This window comes from Alosa pseudoharengus, unplaced genomic scaffold (genome assembly GCF_046254945.1).
Source record: "Alosa pseudoharengus isolate Yale_2024_CS ecotype anadromous, Long Island Sound unplaced genomic scaffold, YU_APseudo_1.1 YU_APseudo_1.1_scf_1, whole genome shotgun sequence".
In the NCBI taxonomy this organism is placed as follows: domain Eukaryota; kingdom Metazoa; phylum Chordata; class Actinopteri; order Clupeiformes; family Clupeidae; genus Alosa; species Alosa pseudoharengus.
The window spans coordinates 24,005,944-24,028,427 of NW_027468564.1; the positions used below are offsets into that span (position 1 = coordinate 24,005,944).

The following is a 22,484-nucleotide window of genomic DNA, read 5'->3' on the forward strand; positions in this document are numbered from 1 at the left end:
AACAAGATCACTTCTGGAGACACTGGCCATTACTACTGTGTGGTGAAGAACCAACATGGTAGCAGTGAATCTACTGCTGTTTTCCTGGATGTTCAGTGTGAGTAGAAAACACATTCAGCAGACATATTTAATTGGTATTTTTTGGAGATCTGTTACATATCTTATTCTAATCATACCAATTAAATAATAATTTTACGATTGTACGATTGTAATAAGTACCATAACTTACGGGGCGGTTGTTTGTTTTTTTATTCATTAGTTTGATATGTATCTTTTCTTTTGTGTATTTGTGTAACAGATGCTCCCAGAACCATCGTGTTCTGTCAAACTGAATGTACTATATTTTTCTCATTTGTAAGGGTTTGGGTGGCAGAAATCTGCTCTGTTTGCATTTGTGGGCCTAGTGCCAGCTGTGATCATAACACTTGGACTCGGACTCATCTACTGGAGGAGGTAAATAAACAACAACACCGACTGGTGATATGAATTCTGCAGATGGGCTCATTCATCAGAGCAGCAGCCTTTGACAAAGCACACACAGACCTGCTCGTATGATGTCATTGTTCTAAAATGGTTAAGGGCTACAAAAAAGATAACATGCTGCTGACATACAGTACATACACATACATACACATACACAGTGTGGTGTTAATGTATGTGTTGCTGATATACATTCCACATACATACTCATACACATACACAGTGTGGTGTTAATGTACGTGTTGCTGACATACATTACACACACATACTCATACACATACACAGTGTGGTGTTAATATACTGTACGTGTTGCTGACATACATTACACATACACATACTCATACACATACACAGTGTGGTGTTAATATACTGTACGTGTTGCTGACGTACATTACACATACACATACACATACACATACACAGTGTGGTGTTAATATACTGTATGTGTTGCTGACATACACTACATTTTTTATGTTCCCACAGGAGGAAGGCCACCACCAACTTTGAGTCAACAGGCAACACAGACACGAACCGACAGGTGACTGTGTTTGATTATGTCTGTGGAGTCAGCAAGACTTACATACTTATGTTTGTAGACATAACGCGCATGGGAGTGATAGCAAGGGAATGTGTGGATGGCTGATGAACATGTATGTTAACACTACACTGTAAAATGCTTTGTACCCTTTGCTAATTCACGATTGTTAAGGTCTCATTGACATCTATCTATTTCTGTCTTTGGGTGATGTGGACAATGTGAATGATTATCAGAGAGGAAACCCTGGTTCTGTCCAGATGAGTTCACACTACGAGAGCTTGAACCCCAACACCATCCAACCTGATGATGTCTATCAGAGCCTGAACCCCAACACCACCCAAGCTGATGCAGTAGACCAGAGCCTGAACCCCAACACCATCCAACCAGATGCAGTTGACCAGACCCTGAAACCCAACACGACCCAACCTGATGATGTTTACCAGAACTTCAATCCCACCACCAAACAACCCAAGTGAAGTGGCATTTCAGTGTAAATCTGCTTTGTCCATTGTAACTTCTTAGATTTGTGTCCAGAATTCTATTCACTAGTGCAGTGCCCGTTCAAACATGTCATTCCTAAAGAAAACCCGTAGCCCAATTAAATGCCCACAGGTATGCCTGCTTTAAAAATAGGATGATAGGGAAACATCATTCCAGCTAAGCATTCAATGATGAATACTGAATATATAATACATTAGCCTATAATTAGTGTGGCCTCTAATAAACGTGTAATAAATTTAGGCATGCTGCATGTGACATTTTAGATCAGAATGACATAAGCCTAACAACTGTTCTGAGTTAAGGCTAAATGTGTGCTGAATAACTTCCTAATACTGAAGACAAACCATTTTGTGGAATGATGCATCATTGTTTGACATTTGCAACGTGGAATGATGCCTCATTGTTTGAAATTTGCAATGATGTGACTTTAGCATAAGTGACGTCGCTCAGTCTGCCACTTGTTGTCTATGTGGCATTAGCCTATCGCTCGTTTCAATTTGGGACCTTGCAGTCGGAATTGTCGTTTGTTTAGACAAAGTCTCAAGTCCAAAGTAGCCTGGGCTATTCAAAGCGTCAGTTTATTACTTTTATTTTGAGTGGTCACTACACTGGTCCCTTTGGAAACAGTGCAGTGCAGTGATTAACGTCCTACGTAAATAAGCATATTTTGAAATATGTATTCAGAAATCTTCAAAATCGAGAGTGCACACCTTTGTGCCACGCGTGAGCCACATACGAAATCTTAGGTCAATCTGACAAACGGTCAGCGAGATATGCGTGCCACAGACACACACGCAGACGCTTCTTGCTTTATAGATAGATAGATATTCCTGCAGTCTTTAAAATAAGTGTGTTGCATGATTATTATAACTGTATATATATGTAGGTGATGTGATGAGTTTTGATATGTATGAGTGTTAAATTAGTTTGCCTGCCATGGCTTTTGCTGTCATATAGTTATTGCATCTTAATACTGATCAGAGGTTAAACATTATTTCAAATGGTTGTAAACATGGTTTAAAATTGTTGAGGTTCTTCACAGTTTCAATTTACTGTCTTGTGTGCACCATATTGTAGGCTAGAAATAAACTGTCTGCATGCCATGCTGTCATTTCCCCTGTGAGAAGAGTGTCTGTAACTGCTCTGTGAGAAGCTGATGAATAACATGTCTCTGTTTGAATTATATTTTCATATTCACAAAAAAACATTGCAGTGGACTGTTTGTTTTTAAAATACTCATCCATCATAAACCCTCTACCCAATTGTAATGTGCTTGAATATAACTTATTTTGATAAAGATGAAAATTTCCCCTCTAAACGTGGTCAGAGAAAAAAATATATCTATAAAAAAAATCTGTGGTCTGTGGCTAAGTGCTGACAGAGAATTCACTTCAGACTTTAGATATGAAGTGAATCACATCAGCATGAGAGAGTAGCCATATGTTTTTTTTATTGCACTGATATTTCATTATTAGAATTCTCTTTTTTCAGCACCCCACTATTTTTCAATGTACCCTCTACCTCCATCTGGTGGTAGTATACAGTTAAGCAAGTGGCAAGGGATAATATGTGCAGTGTGTTAACAGTAACATTATAAGAGTAGTAAAAAGTAAGACAGTGCAGTATTAACAATATATATATATATATATATATATATATATATATGTATAGTTGATTATGGAGTATAGTCTACAGTATGATAGCAGTAACATTATAAGAGCAGTAGAATATTGGTATGCATAAGTGTAGTTACAGTATGTACATTATGTAAATATTAATAGAATGCTATGAGTGGGATAGGGTAATGCCACCTCCCTGTTGTCCCTGTCAAGTGATCCATCGTGGTGGTGGTGGTGGTGGAGGTGCAGAGTTAGTGTTCAGTAGGGTGACAGCCGCAGGGAAGAAGCTTCCTCGTGTGGAGAGACTTGTACGCTTCCTGGAGGGGAGTGGGGTGAACAGTCTGTGGTTGGGTACCTCTCTTCCAAAGTGTTTCATCCTTCACGCTAGGATGTAGTTCACCTATCAGGACTCAGAAAATGCGTGACGCCTTGGGGCAGTCGTGGCCTACTGGTTAGCGCTTCGGACTTGTAACCGGAGGGTTGCCGGTTTGAACCCCGACCAGTAGGAACGGCTGAGGTGCCCTTGAGCAAGGCACCTAACCCCTCACTGCTCCCCGAGCGCCGCTGTTGTTGCAGGCAGCTCACTGCGTTGGGATTAGTGTGTGCTTCACCTCACTGTGTGTTTCACTAATTCACGGATTGGGATAAATGCAGAGACCAAATTTCCCTCACGGGATCAAAATATATATATAAGTATAAGTATACTTATATAAAGTCAGACTAGGATGTAGTTCACCTGTCAGGAGTCAGAAAAATACCTGACGCCGTTTCTATAAAGTTAGAGAGTTGCAGTAATTCCTGAGACATACAGAGCAAGCTCTCACATTAGATTAGATTAGATTCAACTTTATTGTCATTGTGGAGAGTACAAGTACAGAGACAACGAAATGCAGTTTGCGTCTAACCAGAAGTGTAAAAAAGCAGAAAAGTGCAATGTGATATACAAAGTAGGTGGTGCATAGACAGGACAAAAGATATAGTGCAGTGTAGACAGTAGTATACAGTTGTTGTCAGAAGGTGGTTTAGAGTAGTATAAAATAAATATAAGTATATGCAGTGTATCAGCGGTTACCTTATAAGAGCAGAATAAATATGGCTATGTAATATGAACAATGTATGAACAACATGTACAGATTTGTGCAATGTAGTGGTGGTACCATTATAGTAGTAGTAAGAACATATTAATATAGATATATTCAGTATATTAACAGGATATATTACAGAAAAACTGAATAAAATGCGATTAGGATATGCAAGCAAACATGCATCCAGGTGTGGACCAAGACAATTACTTTATCTTATTGAAATTGTTTGTTTGTTTTTGTTTTCTGTTGTATAACTAACTGCATTTATGCAACTTCAAGCAACTAGCATCAGTAACAGAGAGAAAGGAAGTACAGAAATAGACCTGCTGGCAGCTAATACCACATATGCTGCTGTGGTGAGGCAGTTTCAGTTTCCTGACTGAGACTTGTGGACAGGCATATGAAAAGTAGGTCACGCTGAAACCCAGGAGCTCACATTAGTGCAAAATGTAACACTGGCCAAAGATACATGTACATGAGGAGCATCCAGAACAACTCATTTTTAAAGTGGCAGAAAATTGTATAAAGTTGCGGCATAAATGTGTGTGTTTAGCTTTCCAGAATTCAATTTAATGATCTGTGTGTGTTGCGTGTGTCTTCTGCTGTTCATTGTTGTTGTTTTTTTTTTTTTTTTTGTTTGCAGCAGCAACAGCAAAACCAGCACCTATAAGAGCCATTGTGTTGAGCATTACATCTGACCAGGACTAAGATTTGTCTGTATGTTCATAAGGTAGGACAACAAATGATTTACATGCAACATAATAATGTAGATAAATTAACATTTCTAATGATAAGTTCAGTAGAAGAAGCTCATGAAGTTCAGTATATCATTCTCCTGTTACATTACATTGCAAGCTAAGCTATGATGTACTATCAGTATAGCTATAACCACCTGAACCTTTGCTCTAAACAAGACATGCAGCCAATATAAGTTGATTGCCTATGTAGCCTAATGGTAAAATAAGAGGTGAGTGAACTATGGATTATGTGATCATGTTAAAGTGGACTGTGCCATGCAGTATCGGATTTTTAAAAAAAGCACTCAGAACATGTTTGATGACGATTGAGGTTATTGTCCAATGTTTATAACAATACCAATGGTATTAAATGGTTCCTAGAGTGTTGACAAGTGTATACATTGTGAATGTGGATAATACTTTTGAGAGGTGGATAAACTCATTTGGTTTATCATTTATCAACCGAGCATACAATCCAGCGTGAATCTGAACGCAGAAATCATTTTACTACGGGGCTCACGTGTGATTCATGAAGCGTTCATTAATCCAGCCTAAGAATAAACGTGTACGCCTATTGATACATGTGGCAGCTGGAAATACGCATAATTTAAATATCATATATGCTCATTGTAAAGGCCTCGCCCCAAGAATTTACAACATGGAGGTGCATTATAGAGTACGTCCAAAAGAGAAACATGTGTGACCTCGACCACAGTGATGTTGAAAGTCCAGCTGAACCATGCTTATTTTGATAGCCAGAAAAGTGTCATCAAGAAAACCAGGACACTACTGTATAACGATGCAACAGACATTATTTTTGCAGAGAGAACACATCATACTACTAATATATTCATTAGGCTACAAAACCATACAACATTGCCATTTGTCCCTTAAAAATAGCAGTGACTGAATTCATGACTGTTGCGCTTTCCAAAGAGAAAGTAATTCTCTCCACATAGCCTATATGGCTATCCTAAGCCATCAGATGTGTCAACATAAGCTACATTATTATAGCAAGTAGCCTAAAAGTGTGCAGGAAAAGTCTTAGATACAAGATATTCCATGCTGAATGACTTTACAATCCTCCGACGATTTACCCTGGAAAATCCAGAGTTCTTGCAATGAGCACAATTTGAATTGTCTCTGCAAGACACTCTGGCAATGAATAATGATGCACATTACTTTTACCACTTGTATCGCAGGGAGCCAATGACATCGGTGTATCTGATATAGGTGGGCCAAAGGCGAGCTACTGTAAACAGATGACAGTCATAGTGTTATCCAATTGTGTTGAAATCCGGAATCAGTCCGTAAACATTGGTCGTATAGTCTTATCCAATTGCGTGCAATGACATTTTCAAATGCATGCTTGGTGCCGCCCCTCGAGTTGGGCCATTAAATTATTTGTGGCCAGACCCTTAATCTTTCTAGATGACCAGGGTCTGGAATCTCCAGGCTACCGACGATTTACTGTTACACCATGAATATGCTACGGTGGTCCAGACGACTTGAATTAATTTCCGTTGTGGGTTCATATTCATATATAGCCATATTCATATATCACTTTTCGCTGTGCTGTTGCTAATATATGAGTTGAGTCTTGACGTGAGATTCAAGCGTAGCCACCGCTCACGTTCAAATGATAAAAAATGTCATGCTTTGCATGTAAATGAGTGTACGCCTGTCCTACGCCTGTTGTTCATTTCATAAGTAAGGGCCATTGTATCAAAAGCAAAGGAGCAAAGCTTTGTGTTTTTTACAGGCTATATGTAAAATATATTGGGATGATGGCTGGACTTTTACACACTCTGGCTAAACTGCTCATGTTTGTCATCTTAAAGGGTGAGTAGATTCGTCTTGAAATATGAATGCCAGAACACAATGTTTGAAAGTTAAGAAGATATATGATGATGTATTTTGATTAATGTTATATCATATACATTTTATCTTCCTCTCCTAAAGCTTGTCCGTCTTAGTATCTATATCAACCTCTGCATGATTGTGATTGTATGTGGTATATGACAACTAATATGTAACATAGTGTGTTCATATTCATTTTAATATGATGTATTTCAGATGCTCAGAGTGCAATCAATAAGAAAGACTGGGTCAACATCACTCATCAACACATCTGTGCTCTGACTGGATCATCAGTGGTCATGCCCTGCTCTCTTATCCCCCCTGCTGGTCAAACTGTTACTAAAGTCTTCTGGGTGATTTACCCCAAAGAGGGTGTTGAACCCCCTGATCTCTATGGCAACCCATCTTACACAGGCCGTGTTCAGTACTACTGGGATAAGAACACCAATAAGAACAACTGCACATTAAAACTCACTGGAGTGAAGGGGACAGACAGCTCTGAATATAAAGTGAGAATTATAGCCAAAGGTGAGTATGCCATAATTTAACAACCAACCTTGAATATTAAAAAAATATTAATATGATATCTCTACCTGCATCCAGTAACATTTGTTATAATTACTTTATCCAACTTGAATCTTACTGGATTACTGTACCAGTGGACCATGTAAACAAAAAGCAAGTGGCTGAATGTTATCTGATTTCAATCTTACCTTCTGTATTCATATACCAGGGCACAATAACAAGTGGCTGAGTCATGGTGTAGGATTGTCAGTCACAGGTGAGTCTTTCACGATTTTCATGATGTTTTCACCAACATTCATCATGACATGCTACATTGTCATCCAGTAACATAAATGTTATTATATAACTCCACTTTTCCCTCTTAGGCCTGACTGTCCAGGTTCCTGATTCAGTGGTTGAGGGTTGTGATGTGAAGATGAGCTGCAGGAACAACTGCACATGGAAAAGCAAACCCACAGTGATATGGAGAAAGGATGGAACAGATTTACCTCCTGACCGAATAAAAAACTCTGAGCTTCTTTTTACGAGTGTCAGAAAAGATGATGAGGGAAATTATTCCTGTGCTCTAAAAGGCCATGAGGGACATCCATCTAAACCAAGGAAGCTTATTGTCATGTGTGAGTATTCAAAGTTATTCAGTAATTACAGATAAACAATGTCGATGTTAGCTTATTTAATCACATCATGATATTTGGTATTGTCTTGTTTTCTTCTCCTTCATGCTCATTTGTATTGTTTTATTCTACTCCCTTTCATGTAGTCTCTCCTAAGAACATTTCAGTTTCTTTCAGTCCTGCTGGTGAGACACTAGAGGGCGCTTCAGTGACTCTGACCTGCAGCAGTGATGCCAACCCACCAGTGGAGAACTACACCTGGTTTAAGGTGAATGAGTCCACTGCAGTAGGATCAGGACAGCAGTACAGCATCACTAACATCAGATCTGAGGATGGAGGACAGTACTACTGTGAGGCCAGGAACAAATATGGAGCTGAAAACTCTACTGCTGTTTTGATCACAGTTGTAGGTATGGGTATCCCATTATTATGACCGCCACGTAGCGAAGTCACATAGGTTTAGTCAGATTTTTCTTTTTTTCTTTTCTTTTTCGTATGCCCAAATTTCCGTCAATGATTCCCGGGACACTGAAAGACCGGGGTACACGAAACTTGGTGGGCATGTAACCCCACATGGATAGCATGGAACCATCGTTTTTCGTTTTGATCTGTAGCCCCCCCGCTGGACTGGACCCCCCGAAAGGAGGGTAGGGCAGACAGTTCTCTGTGAATATCTTGAGAACTGTAGGGCCTAGGATGACCATTTTTTTCCGTATGTTTGCCTCCAGGGGTCATGTTAACCCATTTCATGTGCACACATGTGCACAAACAGATACACACGCACACACATACATTCACAGTAATCATACGTATGACACATACTCACACAGTAGACATACACACACACACACACATAACATAACATAAACATGTACATGCACACATGCACACAATTCAAGAATTTCTCAGAATTATGAACAGGCAAGATGGAGGTGGGGTTGTATAAAATGAATTTTACATGTGAAATCTATGAACTAATCATGTTTTGGTACTTGTTGTCTAGCAGATACCAGTGAGAATTGAGTGTGGATAATGCAATTTAGTGAGACAGTTAGAATCCTATAGGCCTTTCAGCGTGATTTATTTTTGTGGAAAAAATGTGCTGGACTGGGCGGCGGTCATATTTTGTACCGCTCTGCGGTACAACTTGTTCTTCTTACCCTTGCCTTTCTTTATCTTTGTATGTTTGTGTGTGGGTGTGTGTTGGGTATTGATTCATTTTAATCCCATTTCTCCAGTCCCTCCAGCAAACACCTCAGTGTCTGTCAGACCTGATGTGAATGTAATCAAGGGCAGTTCAGTGACTCTGACCTGCAGCAGCAATGCCAACCCACCAGTGGAGAACTACACCTGGTTTAAGGTGAATGAGTCCACTCCAGTAGGATCAGGACAGCAGTACAGCATCACTAACATCAGATCTGAGGATGGAGGACAGTACTACTGTGAGGCCAGAAATAAACATGGAGCTGGGAACTCATCTGCTGTGTCCATCACAGTCACAGACCTGGGTACACAACTTTCCCTTTGTGTTTCTGCACAAAGATTAGCTGGGACTATTGAGTCATTAATGGAACTGTTTGTCCCTCACAGGAGCCCGTAGTCCTGTACTGTATGTGGTAGCAGGAGTCTCAGTCTGGGGAGCTGCAGGTCTGATCTGTGTGCTGGTCTGGATCAGGTCAGTACTGATCCTCATGAGGTACTTACTGGTCACTTACACTTTGCTATGTGATCCATTAATATATTGTTAATTCATCACATTTTAACAGATACCACAAGACCAACACACAAGCCAGCAAGAAAGAGGTGAGGTGATTTATGTTATTGTAAAATATATAAATGATATGTTCTTAGTTGCACTGGTTGGCAAAACGTCTCATTGCTGTAAACAATTTGGCAGTGTTTATGCTGATCCATGTTTGTTAGTGTTACAATTACTTTGACTGATACATTTCACCTCTAACTAGCATGACAAAGATGTTCACGGTCAGGATGTTCAGTGTTCCAATGCAGACCTCCTGAAGTCCGGCCAGAGCAGAGCAACAAGTCCCCCCAGTGCTGAGGCAGCAGGAGGAGCAGAGGATGATGGTCACTACTCCACCATCCAGCCCCACGGCTCTGGACAGACTGCAGGAGGAGCAGAGGATGATGGTCACTACTCCACCATCCAGCCCACACAGACTGCACGAGCTCAGGGGGACGACATCCTGTACACCAGTGTCCAGTTCAAGAAGGCTGGAGCTGGGTGAGTCTATGACTTTCAAGGATCAGAAAAACACTATAATCAGACTTTAAAGAAACACACCACCGATTTATGAAATTTAATTATTCACCATCTCCCCTAGAGTTAGATAAGTGAGAAAAGGCATTTTTGTTTCTGTGCATACATTGCGTATTCACAACCAGTATAAATGGCAATGCAGATTAAGATGAGGCGATCTCCTAGGCAGATATTGACTTGGGACTATATTGGGGTGAATCACTGCTACAGAGATATCACGCAACGCATGAGAACCTTGTTTCACTAGCCACAGCACGGACAATCTCTGTGCCCAAGTAGCAGTGTCTGTGCTTCACCCCAATATAGTCCTAAGTCAATACCTGAAAACCTTTTCGTCTTAATCAGATTCTCTGTGTCTCTCCTGGATAACCCAGCAGCTCCTCCTCCGATAATTTCGTTCCGGCGTAATCTCAGAAGCCTCTCAAGTGACCATTTTGCAACATTAGTAACATCTGCTTTACCTACTCCTATAGCTCATTCTTGGCACTTGAGGTTAATGACGCTACAGAGACTCTCTGCTCTACACTGGCATCTTGTCTGAATGCAGCATGTCCTCTTTCCTCAAGACCTACTCGTTCTAAACCTCGCCATCCATGGCTGACGAACAGTATAGTCTCAGTACGAAAGGAACTTAGAGCTGCTGAGAGGAAATGGCGTAAATCCAGAGATGGAAATGATCTTAGTAACTACCAGTCTTTGCTGTCATCCTTTTCATCCACTGTTACACTTGCAAAAAAGGCATTCTATCAAAGCAAGATTGAGAGCGCCACTGACAGTAGACAACTTTTTTCTACTTTCAAATCTCTCCTCAATCCTCCACCACCACCATCAACTACTTCACTGTCAGCAAATGACTTTGCAACATTTTTCACTGAAAAAGTTGCTAAAATAAGTGCTCAGTTTGATGCTCCTATAAGGAGGGCTTTGCCTTGTGTTAGTATGACCCCATCATTTGACTCTTTCTCTCCTCTTGATGAGGAAGCAGTCTCTCAATTGCTTCAGCGATGTCGTCCAACAACATGCCCATTAGATCCTGTCCCGTCCACTCTTCTACAGTCTATCTCACCCGCTGTTCTACCAGCAGTCACACATGTATTTAATGCTTCACTCAGTTCTGGAATAGTTCCTTATTCTTTTAAACAGGCTAGGGTTACACCTCTGCTAAAGAAAAGTACACTTAATCCAACTGAGGTGAAGAACTACAGACCTGTCTCCCTTCTTCCTTTCTTGTCAAAGGTTTTGGAGAAAGTGGTCTTCAAGCAAGTTTGTGACTTTCTTCATCAGAATAATCTACTAGACCCTATGCAGTCTGGTTTCAAGAGTGGTCATTCTACTGAAACTGCTCTTCTGTCTGTGACTGAAGCATTGAGAGTAGCTAAGTCCTTTGCTCAGTCATTAGTATTAATTCTACTAGATTTATCTGCAGCCTTTGATACTGTTAACCATGACATTCTCCTATCTATACTATCTGAACTGGGAATTTCTGGAAAAGCTCTTGACTGGTTGGAATCTTACCTTAAAGGGCGTTCTTTCAACGTGTCTTGGCAGGGACAAGTATCTAAGTCTCATGCCCTCACCACAGGTGTGCCTCAGGGATCAGTATTAGGACCCTTGCTTTTCTCTATTTACACCACTTCCTTAGGTGATACCATTCGCTCCCATGGATTTGACTATCACTGTTATGCAGACGACACTCAACTTTACCTGTCTTTCCCACCTGATGACTCTAGTGTTTCCCACCGGATTTCTGCATGCCTTAAGGATATTTCAGCCTGGATGAAAGATCGGCACCTTCAGCTTAATCTCTCAAAAACAGAGTTTTTGGTGTTTCCAGCTAAAACAGCTATTCCCCAACAGATTAACATCCAGCTTGACTCAACTTCACTGACCCCAACTAGATCGGCACGAAACTTGGGCGTTGTAATTGATGACCGACTTAACTTCTCTGAGCATATAGCTTCTATTGCAAAATCATGCCGGTTTATGCTTTACAACATTAGGAAGATCAGACCTTATCTGACACAAGATTCCACACAACTTCTTGTTCAGACCATGGTCATCTCTAAGCTGGACTATTGTAATTCACTATTAGCTGGCTTACCCGCTTGTGTAACAAGATCATTACAGCTGATTCAAAATGCTGGAGCACGCCTGGTCTTCAATCAGCCAAAGAGGACACATGTAACTCCTCTCCTAGTTACTCTCCATTGGCTCCCTATAGTAGCCAGAATTAAATTTAAATCTCTCACTTTGGCCTATAGGACACTAACTAGATCTGCTCCTAGTTATTTTAATTCAATAATCAAGCCTTACATCCCCAACCGCCCACTGCGGTCTTCTGGTGAGCGTATGTTGTGTCGACCAGTCATAAAAACTGGGTCTAATTCCAGACTCTTTTCTTCAGTGGTTCCATGTTGGTGGAATGAACTGCCCAGTGGTCTCCGTTCCTGTGGTAGTTTTGGGTCGTTTAAGAGGGGTCTAAAGACATTCCTATTCAACATATACTTAGTTGTTTAAGCGCTTATGTGTTATGGTTTATATAATGTTGTTTTATTTTAATTGGGCTGTTAATTAATTTGACATTATTGTTTATTATTGATATTCTCCTTAATGTAGTCTTAGCATGTTATTGTTTTTATATTATTGATTGAATTGACATTATTGTTTTATTATTGCCTTTCCCCTTTTTTACATTGCTTTTTTTATTAGGCTATTGATTGAATTGATATTATTGTGTACTACAACTATTCTCCTTACTATATTTGACCTAGATTTTAATCTGTTCCCTGTTCATTTTTAAATATTATTATGTTGTTTTGTATTTATATGTCGCTTTGGACAAAGGCGTCTGCTAAATCCATAACCATAACCATAACCATAATATGCATTGTCATTTTTACTCGTTGTGAATACTAGATGCTATATTGGGGTAAATTCAAACTATACTCAGTACATTTTTGGATAATAAATAAATAAATAAATAAAATAAAAAAACAAATCCACTCTGTCATTGTACTGTCTGTCTTTCTGTAGTTCTCCTGACCAACCAGAGGGGGAGCTCTCCGTGATCTACAGCAGTGTGGAAACAAGAGCCTAGGGAAGCCTGACTAAATCAGCTGATGTTCTCTTTTTATTAGGGCCTAAGCAGCAAGGCTGTGTAGCAAGCCATTGTGTTTCTACATTTTTGAGAGCCAAGCAGCATAGCTGAGTTCCCATAGTGTTTCTACCTTTTTCTAAATATTAGTGTGTTAGTCTTTCTATATCTAATCACAATATTGATCTTCTTAAATGTACTAATTATATATTTACAAATCTAATATAGTTTCACTCTTTTTTTTGTACTGAATTGTTTTCCACTATTTCATGAATAAAATGAATTCAACTGTGTGTTTAACTGTACTGAGTGTATTTCTTGTTCACTCGGATGAAAGTTAATCGGTTGCTAAAGTACATGTGTGCGGCTCTGCAGCCAGATACTATTGGATGAGGGCAGGGAGTGTGTGTGGTCTGACTCTGGAGAGACCACACACACACACACACCCTCTCATGAAGTGTCAGCTTGGGGACAGGCGTGGCCTTTGACACTCTGAGTTGAGAGATGTAAACACTTTAAATATGAGATATTACATTTCAGAACAAAGTGGGATAACGGAAATCCCCCAGGCGTGAAATGAGGAACACTTTTAACCCTCTGCACCCTGATTAAAATGGCAGGCAAAATGCAATCTATATCAACAAACAGTTCTCATACAAGAACTACAACTATTGTGTGGCGTGTTGAGGAGCTGACTCATCAATGTCTGCATTTAAGGCTTGATGTATTGTGTAATATAAAAAGTAGATATTGCCTATAGCTGTTACATTAAATGTAAAAAAAAAAAACTATTTCACTGTATATGTGTTCATGGTTATTCTCAAAATAGGAGAGTATGGAGGATGGAGGAATTAAGGAGAGACAGAGATGCCCTACCCACTCACACATCACTTCACAGTAATAGACGTCAATTACTGATGATGCGGCAACGCATCACCTCAGGCTAGAATAAACAAACCATTGTCACACACAAATTGCAGAGAATATGAACTTATACCAAAGCCTACTAATACCATGTGAACATGGACTATTCACAATTATTATAGCACAAGCTGGAGGACCGCATGGAAAGTCGCTTTGGGATCCATCCTCTGTGTTACACCATCTGACCTCCAGCACTGGCAGTGGCCCCTTCCATCTGGTGGTGAAAGTGAGAAATTGCATCTGGTCACAGAAGTTTAATATGTTTTGTAGTTTATGACCAGTAGAGGGCTCCCTCTGTCTGAGAAAGAGAGAGAGACAGAGAGAGAGAGAGACAGAGAGAGAGAGAGAGAGAGAGAGAGAGAAAGTATCGACCTTATCTTACATTGAGCATTTTCTCTTTCTAATCACACTAAACTGTTCAATGCTGTTAATATTGTGTGTAATGTTGAGGCTTTTACTGTAAGCACCCCCCCCACCAACAACTATAAGCGCCATTATTTTCTATTTGTCTACCTTTTCTGAATCTAGTTGCTGTTCTCCTCTGCTCACCCCCCTCCCCATTTCTTTATTGAAGGTTTGTCCAACACACAGGAGCTTATAGGTACAATGTGTTTATCAACCCTTTTTATTTATGTATATACTGCTATAAAAGACTAAAGAGACACAAAGACATCATGACACATGACTGCTGAATTGCTGCATGCTGTTGGTTGGGTGTTATGTGTGAGTAAGGTCCGCCCTTCCTGTGTGGACGTTAGAGTTAGCGATGCGGGCAAGGAGTGTTTAAGTGCACATGCGGCCCTCACATTCCCCTTTTAAAAACAAATGAATTAAAATGTGTTTCTGCACAGAACTGCTCACATCAAGTGAAGAAAAGTGCCCCTTCTATTCTCTAGCTGGGTCGAGCTTGCAGCACGGTTTGAGATGCGCATGTAAGGATCCTAATTACCAGGCTGATGATAATCTTTTCAATCATATATGGACTCTTGATCAACTACTAAGTGTGGGCCTATCGTGGGCCTACTGTCACATGTCTACAGGAACAGTTAACTATAGGGACAGGAAATGTAATCAAATGTACCTTGTCATGCCGTGATTGATTCACTCTCACTACAACAATGGTCTCAAATCTCATCAAGCTCCTTTTATTTCCAATATGCTAAATGTGTATAAATGTAATTCAAGTGTTTGTGAGATTTTTGGACCAGTTCTATGTGATAGAGAGTATATTTGGGATTAACATGTCTCAGTACACTCTTTAAATAAAATAACCCCATTCTAAAATGTTTATGGTTTTTAATATGAATCTATTTTTATTGCAATAGGGCAACATTATCTGTTAAAAAGAATACACAAAATGCTCTGGATAAGGGGCAGCCGTGGCCCACTGGTTAGCACTCTGGACTTGTAACCGGAGGGTTGGCGGTTCGAGCCCCGACCAGTGGGCTGCGGCTGAAGTGCCCTTGAGCAAGGCACCTAACCCCTCACTGCTCCCCGAGCGCCGCCGTTGTAGCAGGCAGCTCACTGCGCCGGGATTAGTGTGTGCTTCACCTCACTGTGTGTACACTGTGTGCTGTTTTGTGTTTCACTAATTCACCGATTGGGTTAAATGCAGAGACCAAATTTCCCTCACGGGATCAAAAAAGTATATATACTTATACTTACTATATAAACTGTATTCAGACTGTTGTTGACTGAGGATGGTGTTCTTGCATTTTATGTCCAGCAGAGGTCTCACTTTACTGTGAAGGTGATTGAAGACTCTTGTAGGGACCATTCTGGGTTGATGCATGCATTATTGTGTGTGAGATGACCTTTCTCCATTGTTTTCAACGAACTTGGGTTGATCAAATTACCACAGTCTTGACTCAAACCTGGGTAACCGTGGAAACTGGATGCAGATGCTTCCTCCTTCCATAGAAAGGTAGCTCATATATACAACTTTTGTAAGTATTTGAAAGGAGAATGTGTAGGCTATGTGTGTGTATAAATCTATGCAGTAAATACACAGATCCCATAGACCCTTTCCACACAACATACAGTCCTATGCAAGACCCAGAGGATGACAACTTGTAAGTAGAACTGAATATAATTTGGTAGTGCTTGTCAACTGTGTACTTTTTATATCCTAACACGAATGTTTGAACATTTTTAGAAAATTCTGAGAAATTCCATGTCACACTCGGCATAACACATACTCCCACAAACTGCAAAACAGTGTGAAAGCTGCAAGTGCAGACCCATCACCTCTGATACCACTGGGTGTCTGGAGGGAAGAATGTGTGGTTGTGTGTTGGTGATGTTATCTGGGTGCTGTAGCCTTTATTGGATAGAATAGTGAAGAAATCTAACTTTGCAATAAAAATAACTGTCTGGAGGGAGACAAAGGTGTGACTTGTGTGGTTGGTTGGTGATGTCGTTCTCCACATGTTCAATTTCAATGTTCAATATGTTTGGGTGCTGTAGCCTTTATTGGATAGATAGAATTCACATATTTACATGCAGCGCTGTGTCCATGTTGTTGTGTGTTGTGTCCATACCAAAGCTAAGATCAAGCCTACACCCTTTATCATAAGCTACAATATGATAAGAAGCACTGTGTCCATGTTGCTAAGATCAAGCCTACAACATTATCATAAGCTACAATATGATAAGAAGTATCATTATTTAGCCTATAAAACATAATGGTCCCACATACCTTATTGGTGCCTAGAGTATGATGATAGTTCAGAGAATGTAACATAGACGATGCCCCAGAAAACACAATGCACAGAGCAGGAAAAACACGCATGCAGATATTCACATCTTTGAAATAATCCCTTACTTGATCAACAAATGAAACAATCCTGCAACATGTAAGATAATTATTTCAACAATGGTATCAAACATGTGTTTAGAGAATAACCAAAAATAGAAAGTACAAAAAATTGTGTCATTCCAGATAATGACATCAGCATTTTAAAAATAGTTTGTTCCTGTACATCAGTTGACCACAGGCATCTGAATATATTAGAGCTTCATGTTTCTACTAATGCTCAGAGCTGCTGTTAGTGTTCCTCATGCACAGTACTGACTGAACTCAACAAGCAGCACGGTGAGTCATGGTGTAGGATTATCAGTCACAGGTGAGTCTTTCACGATTTTCATGATGTTTTCACCAACATTCATCATGACATGCTACATTGTCATCCAGTAACATAAATGTTATTATATAACTCCACTTTTCCCTCTTAGGCCTGACTGTCCTGGTTTCTAAGCCAGTGGTTGAGGGGCGTAAGGGGAAGATGAGCTGCAGTTACACTTGCAAATCAAGCAAACCCACAGTGATATGGAGAAAGGATGGAAAAGTTTTACCTCCTGACCAAATTAAAAACTCTGAGCTTCTTTTTACGAGTGTCAGAAAGGATGATGAGGGAAATTATTCCTGTGCTCTAAAAGGCCATGAGGGACATCCATCTAAACCAAGGAAGCTTAATGCCATGTGTGAGTATTCAAAGTTATTCAGTAATTACAGATATACAATATACGTGAAGTAATTGTATCACATTGCTCATTTGTATTGTTTTATTCTACTCCCTTTCATGCAGTCTCTCCTAAGAACATTTCAGTTTCTCTCAGTCCTGCTGGTGAGATACATGAGGGAAGTACAGTGACTCTGACCTGCAGCAGTGATGCCAACCCACCAGTGGAGAACTACACCTGGTTTAAGCTGAATGAGTCCACTCCAGTAGGATCAGGGCAGCAGTACAGCATCACTAACATCAGCTCTGAGGATGGAGGACAGTACTACTGTGAGGCCAGGAACAAATATGGAGCTGAGAAATCATCTGCTGTGTCCATCACAGTCACAGACCTGGGTATTTAACTTTCCCTTTGTGTTTCTGCACCAAGATTAGTTGGGACTATTGAGTCATTAATGGATCTGTTTGTCCCTCACAGGAGCCCGTAGTGCTGTACTGTATGTGATAGCAGGAGTCTCAGTCTGTGGAGCTGCCGGTCTGATCTGTGTGCTGGTCTGGCGTAGGTCAGTACTGGTCCTCATGAGGTACTTACTGGTCACTTACACTTTGCTGTGATCCATTAATATGCTGTTAATTCATCACATTTTAACAGATACCACAAGACCAACACACAAGCCAGCAAGAAAGAGGTGAGGTGATTTATATCATTGTAAAATATATAAATGATATTTTCTTTGTTGCACTTATTTGTAAAACGTCTCAATTTGGCAGTGTTTATGCTGATCCATGTTTGTTAGTGTTACAATTACTTTGACTGATACATTTCACCTCTAACTAGCATGACAAAGATTTTCACGATCAGGATGTTCAGTGCTCCAATACTGACCTCCTGAAGTCAGATCAGAGCAGAGCAACTGGTCCCCCCAGTGCTGAGGATGCAGAAGGAGCAGAGGATGATGGTCACTATGCCACCATCCAGTCCACACAGACTGCACGAGCTCAGGGGGATGATGTCCAGTATGCCAGTGTCCAGCCCAAACGCTCCAGACAGACTGCAGGAACTCAGGGGGACAACGTCCACTACGCCAGTGTCCAGTTCAAGAAGGCCGGAGCTGGGTGAGTCTATGGGTGTGTTCCAAACGGGTAAAGTTGCTGCCTTTTAAGATATCTAACTGGGGAGCAAGGCAGCAAGTGCGGTTCGAAACCGAAAAAACAAATTCTGCTGCCTTTTAAGATATCTTAGAATTCCAAAATAACGGTCATTTTTGAAGGCAGCATCGATGCACACTTCATGCTCCCTCCTACCCATAATCCCTTGCGGCAACGTCTGAAACAGCTGTGAAAGGTAAACAAACATGGCGGATGACATCGGTAATGGCTGCTGAATCTGTTTAAAATGTCATTTGTGTGACCTTATTTTGCTTAGATTTGTAGATAAGAGATGAAAAATAAACAACTTACTATCTGATTATGCCATTGTTGTAACCATTAATAGCGTCTGGTCTGATATATCTGCCGGCCGTAAAACTAATTTATACCGTTAGCCTGCTAGCTTACGTAAGCTAATTTAGTTTAACGTCAGGCCTTTGCTAACGTCATACTGTAGTGTTAACCAAAGATTCTAGAGTGCTACGCTCATTTTTAAAAGATGCATTTAATCCAAAGTCATGTCTAGTGAGACAGCTCTCTATGTAGGGAGGGAGGCAGTAGGCAGCTGTCTCCCGTTTCAAACACACCCTATGACTTTCAAGGATCAGAAAAACACTATAGTCATACTTTAAAGGAACACACCACTGATTTATGAAATTGTATTATTCACCATCTCCCCTAGAGTTTGATAAGTGAGGAAAGGCATTTTTGTTTCTGTGCATACATTGCGTATTTACAACCAGTATAAATGGCAATGCAGATTAAGATGAGGCTATCTTCTAGGCAGATATTGACTTCGGACTATATTGGGGTGAATCACTGCTACTTGGGAACAGAGATATCACGCAACACATGAAAACCTTGTTTCACTAGCCACAGCATGGACAATCTCTGTGCCCAAGTAGCAGTGTCTGTGCTTCACCCCAATATAGTCCCAAGTCAATACCTGCCTAGAAAACCTTTTCGTCTTAATATGCATTGTCATTTTTACTTGTTGTAAATACTAGATGCTATATTGGGGTAAATTCAAACTATACTCAGTACATTTTTGGATAATAAATAAATAGATAAAATAAAAAACAAATCCTCTCTGTCATTGTACTGTCTGTCTTCCTGTAGTTCTCCTGACCAACCAGAGGGGGAGCTCTCCGTGATCTACAGCAGTGTGGAAACAAGATCCTAGGGAAGCCGTGCTGAATCAAAGTCCTTTTAGGCAAGTCCCTTCACTCGGCGGCCATATTGCAATGCTTTTTTCGGGCACTTATCAGGCATCTATTTTAGAACTGCGCGTGTGCAATGCTTCACGAATCGCACCAACCTCGCTCCAGTGTAGCTGAGTTCCCATAGTGTTTGTACCTTTTTCTTAATATTAGTGTGCTTGCTATATCAAAGCACAATATTGATCTTCTTAAATTTACTATCTCTATGTTTACATATCTAATATATTTTCGCTCTTTTTTGTACTAAATTGTTTTCCACTTTTTTGTGAATAAAATTAATTGAACTAAAACTGTGTGTTTAACTGCACTGAGTGTATTTCTTGTTCACACGGATGACTGTTAAGTAGAGTAAGCATGTAATTCCTTTGTATCTGTTCCACTGCATTGCAATCTGCATTACTGTATACTGTGTATATTATCATCATGCATAACAGGACCTGTAGTTCCTAGTGGGGCTTAGTGTGTTTACAATAAATGTCCACTAGGGGGCTTTCATCACTGTGACTGCTGTTCTCCTCTGCTCTCCTGTCTGATCACCCTCTGTTCTTGTTCCTCTCTCTCTTCGTGAAGACTGTTGCCTCTGATCCTTCTCTTACGTTCCAGTCAGTTAGGGGTTAGTAATGAGGGCAGGAAGTGAGTTAGCTGTAGACCCGCTGTGGTAGATCAGTGGTGGTAGATTGGTTGCTCTGCAGCCAGATACTATTGGATGAGGGCAGGGAGTGTTTGCGGTCTGACTCTGGGGAGACCACACACACGTGGCCTTTGAAACTTTGAAGCTTGAAGCTGACTCATCAATGTCTGCATTTAAGGCTTGATGTATTGTGTAATATGAGTAATTAGATATTGTCTAGCTATTACATTAAATATAAAATATATGTATGTGTATATATAATATATGTATGTGTATATATATATATATATATTTCACTGTATATGTGTTCATGGTTATTCTCCTTCTAATTCATGTTGTGAATGAAGGAGGAGGAATTAAGGAGACAGATATGAGAAATGAGATGTCCTGCCCACTCACACATCACTTTAACAGACGTCCATTACTGATGATGCGGCAAAGCATCGCCTCTTAGGCTAGAATAAACAAACCATTGTCACACACAAATTGCAGAGAATATGAACTTATACCAAAGCCTACTAATACCAGGTGAACATGGACTATTCCCAATTATTACAGCACAAGCTGGAGGACTGAGGACAGCAGGAAGAAGCCGCTTTGGGATCCACCCTCTGTGTTACACCATCTGACCTCCAGCACTGGCAGTGTCCCCTTCCATCTGGTGGTGAAAGTGAGAAATTGCATCTGGTCACAGAAATTTAATACGTTTTGTAGTTTATGTTCAGGAGAGGGCTCCCTCTGTCTGAGAGAGAGATAGAGAGAGAGAGAGAGAGAGAGAGAGAGAGAGAGAGAGAGAGAGATTGTATGTCCTGTTGGAATGTTGTATATTATATTCTCTAACTGGGTCGAGTTTGCAGCACGGTTTGAGGTGTGCATATGACGGAGGCAGCGTGGCTGCTGTAAGAGCCGACGACTCTAAGTGTCATTCTTTTCTATTTGTCTTCCCTTTATAAATCTAGTTGCTGTTCTCCTCCTCTGCTTTCCCCCCTCTTCTCTTTTTCCTCTGATTATTCTCTACTGCCCCCCCCCCCTTCTCTAAGGTTTGTCCATCATGCATTTATCAGCCCTTTTTTATTTATGTATATACTGCAACAGCAACTGGGGTGTACCAAAGTGTGATTAAAAAAAGACTAAAGAGACACAAAGACATCATGACACATGACTGCTAAATTGCTGCATGCTGTTGGTTGGGCGTTACGTGTGAGTAAGGCCCGCCCTTCCTGTGTGGACTTCGTTAGAGTTAGCGATGCGGGCAAGGAGTGTTTAAGTGCACATGCGGCCCTCACATCCCCCTTTTACTGTAAACACAAATTAGTTAAAATGTGTTTCTGCACAGAACGGCTCACGTCAAGTGAAGAAAAATGGCCCTTCTCTTCTCTAGCTGGGTCGAGCTAGCAGCACGGTTTGAGATGCGCATATGACAGGAGGCAGTGTGGCTGCTGTAACCGCCTAAATGGAAATTACTGTAACACCCAACGGAGCCCATCCACACACCTGACAGAGGAAATGTGTTCAAGTCAAATGAGAGTATGGACATTATCTTACATTGAGCAATTGGCCTTTACATTCACACCAAATCAATCACACTGTTTAATGTTGTTAACGTTGTGGAATATAATGTTGACGCTTTTACTGACAGTACCCCCCCCCCCCCCCCCCAGGACTATAAGCCTTATTGTGGCCTATTTGTCCTCCTTTTCTGAGTCTAGTTGGTGTGTGTGTGTGTGTGTGTGTGTGTGTCTGTGTGTGTGTGTGTGTTTCTCCATGT

General features: G+C 40.6%; 3 protein-coding genes across 3 annotated transcripts; all 3 read left to right on the top strand.

The window, feature by feature from the left end:
* Window positions 1-4,680: 4,680 nt before the first annotated feature.
* Window positions 4,681-8,402, top strand: LOC143123551 (B-cell receptor CD22-like). The gene is made up of 7 exons (XM_076285002.1): window positions 4,681-4,764; window positions 4,867-4,953; window positions 6,723-6,802; window positions 7,037-7,348; window positions 7,554-7,601; window positions 7,711-7,962; window positions 8,106-8,402. Exons 2-7 carry the CDS (start codon window positions 4,943-4,945, stop codon window positions 8,390-8,392), a joined length of 990 nt encoding a protein of 329 aa, XP_076141117.1. The 5' UTR covers window positions 4,681-4,764; window positions 4,867-4,942; the 3' UTR covers window positions 8,393-8,402.
* Window positions 8,403-9,141: 739 nt separating this feature from the next.
* On the top strand, window positions 9,142-13,536 carry LOC143117591 (cell adhesion molecule 4-like). Its single transcript, XM_076279278.1, has 6 exons — window positions 9,142-9,151; window positions 9,198-9,467; window positions 9,550-9,634; window positions 9,726-9,762; window positions 9,924-10,201; window positions 13,271-13,536. The coding sequence occupies exons 1-6, from the start codon at window positions 9,142-9,144 to the stop codon at window positions 13,332-13,334; spliced, it is 744 nt and encodes a 247-aa protein (XP_076135393.1). The 3' UTR covers window positions 13,335-13,536.
* Window positions 13,537-17,499: 3,963 nt separating this feature from the next.
* LOC143123662 (B-cell receptor CD22-like) lies at window positions 17,500-20,170 on the top strand. Its single transcript, XM_076285010.1, has 6 exons — window positions 17,500-17,738; window positions 17,843-18,112; window positions 18,195-18,279; window positions 18,369-18,405; window positions 18,696-18,832; window positions 19,985-20,170. Exons 1-6 carry the CDS (start codon window positions 17,540-17,542, stop codon window positions 20,046-20,048), a joined length of 792 nt encoding a protein of 263 aa, XP_076141125.1. The 5' UTR covers window positions 17,500-17,539; the 3' UTR covers window positions 20,049-20,170.
* The last annotated feature ends 2,314 nt before the right edge of the window (window positions 20,171-22,484 follow it).